General features: G+C 47.5%; 1 protein-coding gene across 1 annotated transcript in view; it reads right to left on the bottom strand.

Annotated features, from left to right (window-relative positions):
• Positions 1 to 834: 834 nt before the first annotated feature.
• The window catches only part of gnaz (guanine nucleotide binding protein (G protein), alpha z polypeptide), an 89,892-nt gene continuing 82,975 nt past the window's right edge, over positions 835 to 7,751 (bottom strand). Inside the window, exon 5 of the mRNA XM_063210366.1 lies at positions 835 to 3,189. Coding sequence (XP_063066436.1) covers positions 2,845 to 3,189 — 345 coding nt within the window. The 3' untranslated portion in view covers positions 835 to 2,844. The remainder of the gene's footprint in view (positions 3,190 to 7,751) is intronic.

The following is a 7,751-nucleotide window of genomic DNA, read 5'->3' as shown; positions in this document are numbered from 1 at the left end:
ATTCATGCAGCTCTGAATGCTTCTGTCATTACAAACCGAAAGAATAACAAAATGTGTGGGCCGGTTTTATTTACATCAAGATTGGCACAGTTGATTCTTTTTCGTTTCGGAAACTGGACGGGGCTGTGCTTCTCAAACACTATCCAGCACTAACACTCATCTTTCACGTCTTCGCTCTGGCTGTGAAAAGCAGAACAAACGAGTATTTCAAAAAAATGAAAATAAAATGTTAAATGGCCGGCTGAAATAAAAAAAAAGCTCTTTTGCCTGGAGGATGTGGTGAAGGGCAGCAGGAAATGGTCACACCATTACTGAAGCTCTAAAGCGTTGCTATGGAGACTTTGGAATGGAGTCAGCTGATCTGACCTCTGACCTCAGTCATCTGGTCTCCATTGAGATGGCAATCCTGGAGCAGTGCCCATCCCTCGTCCACCCGGAGGAGAGACTGGACATTACAACGTTTTACTTTTCTTTTTTTAAGTATCATTTCACAAAGCAGCTTCACTCAAGTCAGGCAAAGAAGAAGACAACCGAAGACGGAAGCAAATCCAAAGGTGGTGGTGCGGGGGGGGGGAGGGGGGGGGTGTACAATGGGTTTGGAAGGGTTGTGGGGGTAGGGTGGGGGCGGGCGGAGCATGATGAGACCAGGGTACGGTAGAAAGGTGTGCAGGTGTGTGTGTGTGTGGTGGGGGGGTGGGGGACAATGTTGGGTGTGTGTGTGTGGGGGGAGGGCGTGGCGTGGGGGTGGAGGGAAGGAGATAAGGTTGGGCAAGTTCTGGGGAAAGGCAAAGGTGGCTATGGTGGGAGGGTGTCGGTGAATGGGGGGGGGTGTTGAGTTGGGGGGTAGGCGAGTGGAGGGCAGGGGGGTTCAGTAGGGGGGTGGGCGAGTGGCTTGACTTTGTTTTCCAGTGTTTCCATGTCAAACAAGCGCTTGACTATTGATCCCAAGTCCTTAGGTGCGAACAAACATAAAGTCGAGTGGTCTGTGTGTGTGGCTGTGTGTGTGTGTGTGTGTGTGTGTGTGTGTGTGTGTGTGTGTGTGTGTGTGTGTGTGTGTGTGTGTGTGTATGTGAGCACGCCAGAGTATGTGAGCATGTCATGTGTGTGCATGTGTGAGTCTCTACATACACATATAGTCATTCAGTGCAAACACATTAATTAATGTCAAGCTTGTAAAAAAAAAACTGGTCTGGACCCTTTGGGGTTGGCAACTGTCTCATACCAGTCACTCAAACCAGAGGGGCGCTGTCCCATCATGACCTCGCCATCACCCGCGACCTTGGAGACCCCATACTCGCTGACCTTGTGACCTTGGCCACGCATTCCGGACCCAGTCCAAACTAGTGGGAGACAGGACTTCTCCTGCCTGCATTATTTCAGCTCCCACCTCAAGGCGTTCCAGGCAGTTGAAGTGGGAGCAACCGTAGTATAGCAACCGTAGCATAGCAACCGTAGCATAGCAACAGTCGCGATTTAACTGACTTTAGCAAGGTGTTTTGATACGAGCCAAAAGAGGAAGAATAGCGATTATTTCTGGTGTGTGATACATTTATGTTGACAGAATATCATGCTTTAACACGTAGAAGATGTTGAGTTAAAATGACTGTGTCTGGAACAACTGCACACAAAGAGAAATAGAGAAAGTTAAGCTTATTTATTCACCTGGCTCCATTGGTGCCACCATTATCCTCCGGCTTCATTATTTTGAGGAGGAAGTAATGCAAGCTCCCCCTACTTCGCTAGTAGGAGGTCCCACTTCCCACTTTTTCTTAGTAGGTGGGAGAAGTCCCATCTCCCACTAGTTTGGACTGTGACCTTGGCCACTACTTACAGCCCAACTGGTGGGTCATTGGCTACCCCTTGTGACCTTAGCTACCCCTTGAACCATACTGGTGACCTTGGTCTCTCCTTATGCCATGTGTACACCAAAAGCGACCTATAGGCTACCAGAGTGATGCAAGTCAATATTTCTCTATGGAGGATCGACGAATTAAATGACCAAAGCGAATTCGCTGAGAGCGAAGCCACCTGGGTGACCAGAGCGAATTTCAGCTGTTGATGTCAAGCTAATATTATGGTAATGAGCTATGATGCGGTTTGGCGAAAACCAATTGGAATGTTCATATCTCCGAATGTCCGCATGAGCCGTTATGTGATAAGCTAAATCAAGCATGTCAATGTCCGAATCCAGAGCGAATAAAGCAAATTCATTGTGAAAATTCAAAGATCTCTGTCACACAGGTAGCTTAGGTCCTTTCTGGTGTACACGCTCAGTAACAACCCCATTCCAGAGACCTTGTGACTTTGGCCACCTGTTACACCCCATACTGGTGACCTTGAGAGAGAGAGAGAGAGAGAGAGAGAGAGAGAGAGAGAGAGAGAGAGAGAGAGAGAGAGAGAGAGAGAGATTACACAGACAAAAGAGCTCATTTCTTTTTTTATACAGACAACAGAGCTCTTCTCTTTTTTTTCTTCTTGTTTTTTTTCTGTGTCTCACTCTTTCTCTCTCTCATCCTTCTCTCTTCTGCAGAGGTGCATTAGAAGCATGCAGCCTCCATGTCCTCACGCCAGTAGCCATAGCAGTCAACAGCTCCACTATCATTTCCAGCCAATCAAACCCTAACCCCAACCCTAACCCATGGCTGCCATGGCTGCTCGTGATTGGGCTTGCAGAGGCCGATGTCCCGCCCCCATGGCCTCCCTGCTCATGATTGGGCTAGCAGAGGCCGATGTCCCGCCCCCATCCATGGCTGCCCTGGCTGGCCTGCTCGTGATTGGGCTAGCAGAGGCCAATGTCCCGCCCCCATGGCCCCCCATGGCCTGCCACGGCTGCCCGTGATTGGGCTAGCAGAGGCCGATGTACTTGAGATTGTTCTGGATGATGACGTCCGTGACGGCGTCGAAGACAAACTGGATGTTGCTGGTGTCGGTGGCGCAGGTGAAGTGCGAGTAGATCTCCTTGGTCTCCTTGTTCCTGTTCAGGTCCTCGAACTGCCGCTGCACGTACACGGCCGCCTCCTCGTAGGTGTTCTGGCCCTTGTAGTCGGCGAAGCAGACGGTCAGCGGGATGCGCTTGATCTTCTCCGCCAGCAGGTCCTTCTTGTTCAGGAAGAGGATCAGCGAGGTGTTGGTGAACCAGTTGTTGTTGCAGATGGAGTCGAAGAGGCGCAAGCTCTCCGCCATGCGACTCTGTTGGGGGAGGAGGAGGCGGAGGAGGAGGAGGAGGAGAGGAGAGAGAAGGGAGAGGGGGGTGAGGCGTGGAGAGGAGGAGAGGAGAGAGAGGGGAGGGGATATGAGGGGTAGAGGGGTGGAGGAGAAAATAGAGGAGGAGGAAGAGTCGAGGGAAGGCGAGGGGTGGAGAGAGGGAGGGAGGGATGAAGGAGGTAGAAGTAGAGGAGAAAGTAGAGGGGAAGAGAGGGGAGAGGGGGATGAAGAAAGAGAGAGATAAAGGGTGAAAGGAGGAGGGAGGCATGAAAAGATGGAGAGGAAAGGAAACGAGAAACACAAAGTCATTTACTGTAAACAAAAGCTGTAAACACCTTTAAAGGTAAGGTGAGGTAAGGTAAGGTAAGGTGACTTTATTTATACTCAAAAGCAGATTTGGTTGCAGGTAAAGTAGTAGTAAAAGCTTAAAACAAAACAAAACAACACAATACTGACTTCAATATTGTACAGTAGGAACATCTGCAGCCATGGCCTAGTGGTTAAGGAGATGGGCTTTAGATTAGAGGGTTGCAGGTTTGTATCCCACCCGTACACTCCCCATATCATTCATTGGCAGAAGTGCCATTGAGCAAGGCACCTAACCATGCACTGCTCCAGGGACTGTAACCGATACCCTGTGCTTAAAAATAACTGTAAGTTGGATAAAATTGCCAGCCAAGTGTAATACAATGTAAAGCAATTCAAAAGAAAGAAGTCTACCGCACACTTTCTTGACTTTATGCTCGTTTTATTAGAGCGAACAACGCGCTTCGCCTCAGTGCGTCATCAGGCTCGCTCAGGTACCTCTTACCTGAGCGAGCCTGATGATGCACTGAGGAGAAAGTTCAGCTTCTAGGAGCTGTGCATGGAACTTTGAACTGTTTAATGTAAAGTAATGTAAAGGTACAAAGAATGTCCTTCCTATGCTACGTAGAGGACATGTTCCTCTCCTCAATTTAATCGGGCATGACCCCCGAGCCCGACAAAATTTCGCCCTACAGTACAAATGACCACGGGCAACCCAGCAACCTGCCTGACTCTCACAGCCGACGCCGCTCCATTTCCCAGGGGGAGTAATTTAGCATGGCGCACTGCTCTGGGGTGCATTCCTTGAAAGCATAGTTGCTAACTACATTAGCTACTTTGCTGTTTGCAATGCAATTTCCCATTGGTAACTACCAAAGTTGCTAACTGCTAACAACTACGCTTTAGAGAAATACACCCCTGACTTGAGACGCCACATTTAAGTGCCTCTTACGCACACGCATTTAAAATAAGCAGCAATTTAAATGAAAAACAGTGGTGCTTACTTTTCCATTTTATGATTGCAGCAGTTAGAAAGGGCTAAGGACGCTGTGACTTGCTGCTGATTTGATTGCTGTGTGTGTGTGTGCGTGTGCGTGTGCGTGTGCGTGTACGTGTACGTGTGCGTGTGCATGTGCGTGTACGTGTACGTGTGTTTTGAGTATGGCACAGCAGTAGTCAGTGCAATCTAGAGACCCCTGGGCGTAGCAGGCAATGTAAAGATAGCTTATTCAGACCATCCAAGTCATAAAACAAACTTAAAAGTCTCCCTTATACAAGCTCCACAACTCGCATAGTTAAACTTTTTAGAGATTTTCTTTAGTGCTGTCGGAGCAGCTATTTCGATTGCTACAGCAGGGTGGCTCAGGGAGCTATGACGTCGCACCATTACACTGGCAACCCGGGTTCGAATTCCGGCCCGAGGTCCTTTGCCTATGCTACTAGCCCCCTCTCTCTACCCACTCGTTTCCTGCCACACTCTCAAACTGTGTCAAAAAAAGGCATAAAAAGCCCCAAAAATATCTTTAAGAAAGAAACCCCAGCTCTACTCCCTGGAGATGTTATTCATTGCCTTCATTTACTTTCATTACACACAACCGCCACTCACTTTATCCGGCACATGGGAACTTTCAATTGGAGACAAGGGCCCCGTTATAAGCCTCTTGTTAGCAGAATAGCAATGTGGCCGAGGTGTCATGTTGGTAAGATCTCAAGGACATGGGGTTTAGATTAGAGGGTTACAGATTCGAATCCCACCTTTCCATTCCCCATATCACTCCATGGCTGAAGTGCTGTTGAGCAAGGCACGTAACGCCACACTGTAACCAATACCTTGTACTAAAAAGAAGCGTAAATTGCTTTAATAAAAGCGTCATTGTAATCTAATGTACTTTTTTTTCCAGGCAGTACTGTGTGCACTATGAGGCTAGAACAATACAATAAAATCCTGTGTACGATAGTCTGTAGTTACCCATGACGCTGCCTTTGACTTTTGACTGAAAACTTTTACTTCTTCCCTTTGCCTCTTTGTGCAGATGTGCCCGTCACTCATTGCTGAAAAAAACGTAACTACATCATAACAACATTGCTATGACATTACTGAGAGGCTTAAGTAACAGACTTGGTCACAGTTTTGTTGATAGTAAGTTTATAGCTCTACGCAAAGGGGTTAATCTTCAGAATGTCTTTCTTGGTGTCTTTATGAATGACTTTCTTGGTGTCTTTCTCTGAAACTCCTTCTCTAAATGTCTGAGGTGTGGTGCGCCTGTTAAACTGTAACCTTCCAGAATCCTGCAGTAGCCAATCAGGTGTCCTGGTGCTCAGAGGTGCTGTGTACAGTGTACACTGCAGCTGACCCAAAAAACACTACATATTCTTAGAGCACCTGCACACACACACACTCACGCACACACACACACACACACACACGCACGCACGCACACACGCACGCACGCACACACACACACACACACACACACACACACACACACACACACACACACACACACACACACACACACACACACACACACACACACACACACACACACACACACACACACACACACACACACACACACACTCATTCAAGGAAACAAAGGCTGGCTAAGCCCTGTTGCTCATGTCCTGGTGTTTTGACAACAAGCAGCTTAATTCAGACAGAGACCCGCATTTGAACCCTCCCTGTCCTCACACCACTCTTTGCCTGTTATTCATTCATTTCTTTCTTTCTTTCTTTCTTTCTTTCTTTCTTTCTTTCTTTCTTTCTTTCTTTCTTTCTTTCTTTCTTTCTTTCTTTCTTTCTTTCTTTCTTTCTTTCCCCCAACTCTGTCTCTCTCTCACCCCCATCTGTTGTGGTGAACATGGTGTGTGCCACGTCAACCAAATACAGAAAATTACAGCTGCTGCACAAAGGGTCGTGGAGGATAAGAGGGTTGTGCAAACACTTTACACACACACAGTCATACACACAAACAGCAACCTCATGCATCTTTCGTACATTAGATTACTTTATTGGTACCCAAGGGTAGATTTGATTTGCAGTACATGGCTACACAGGGTAAGTCTTCTGTAAAACAACCATTAGTGTGTACAGCATGTATAACTGTACTGTATAATGGCTTTGACACTATTGCGTCAATATGACAGCCCTACACTTTATTCCACTACACTAAACTACAGTGTATATGACAAAAGGTCTCTTTCAATTAAATGCACCTAATCTAAAGAAGACCTTGCACAGAAACTGGCTTGCCACATTTAACAACCTACAGAGTTACATGCTTTGCAAAGTTGTTCCAAAAACCCTATTGTATGTACCCACACCCTTATGCTCCCACAGCCCTATGTAGTGTACCCCCTTTTCCTATGATTTTACATTGATATGCTCTCCCCCTCGGTAGGTAGGCCTATGTTAAGCTAAGCTAACGGGCTAGCAAGCTCAGATGTGCTAGCTCCTTCAGCAGGACAGCATGCGGATGGTGACAGCAGATGCTTACTACTGAGATCTCTGTGCCACCTCGGGCCAAACACATGGGTAGCCATGGCTAGGGAAGCCGACAGACAGGGGGGGGACAAAGGGGTCAGTTGTCCCGGGCCCAGGGAGACAGAAGACCCACATTTGGGTTTTCATTACATTGTATGTATTGAATGGAGGGCCCTTTCAGATTACTTTTGTCCTGGGTCCAGCAAAAGCTTTCAGCGGCCCTGGCCATGGCGATGCAGCCATGACAACCAACGCAGCCTGACCTCTAACCCCCTAACAGCAGCATTCTGATCACCAGAGCGCCCGGCGTCTCCCCTTCCCTGACAACCGGAGCAAAGAAACTGTTTGTTTCCCCCTTCAGCTGTTTATTGCATGAGTAGAGGGGGGGATAAACATGCTCAGAGGAATTTGGGAGTTTCACTTGACAGGTCTTGTGGTGTCCAAAAATATTTTGCATGACTGAAGGCCATCAGCAGCTGTGCACTGTGGCAGACTGCAGGCCCAGAGACCCAGAATACAGCACTCATAACCCAGAATACTGCACTCATAACCCAGAATACTGCACTCATAACCCAGAATACAGCACTCATAACCCTGAATACTGCACTCATAACCGAGTATACTGCACTCATAACCCAGAATACTATACCCCTAACTCAAAATACTGCTGACCAGACTATTGTACCCTTGACCAAAAATACCGTAATCCCTAACCCAGAATACTGTACCCTGACAGAGTGTAATGTAACCTACTTCT

This window comes from Engraulis encrasicolus, chromosome 11 (assembly GCF_034702125.1).
Source record: "Engraulis encrasicolus isolate BLACKSEA-1 chromosome 11, IST_EnEncr_1.0, whole genome shotgun sequence".
Lineage (NCBI taxonomy): Eukaryota > Metazoa > Chordata > Actinopteri > Clupeiformes > Engraulidae > Engraulis > Engraulis encrasicolus.
This window is presented reverse-complemented; position numbering and strand designations above follow the sequence as displayed.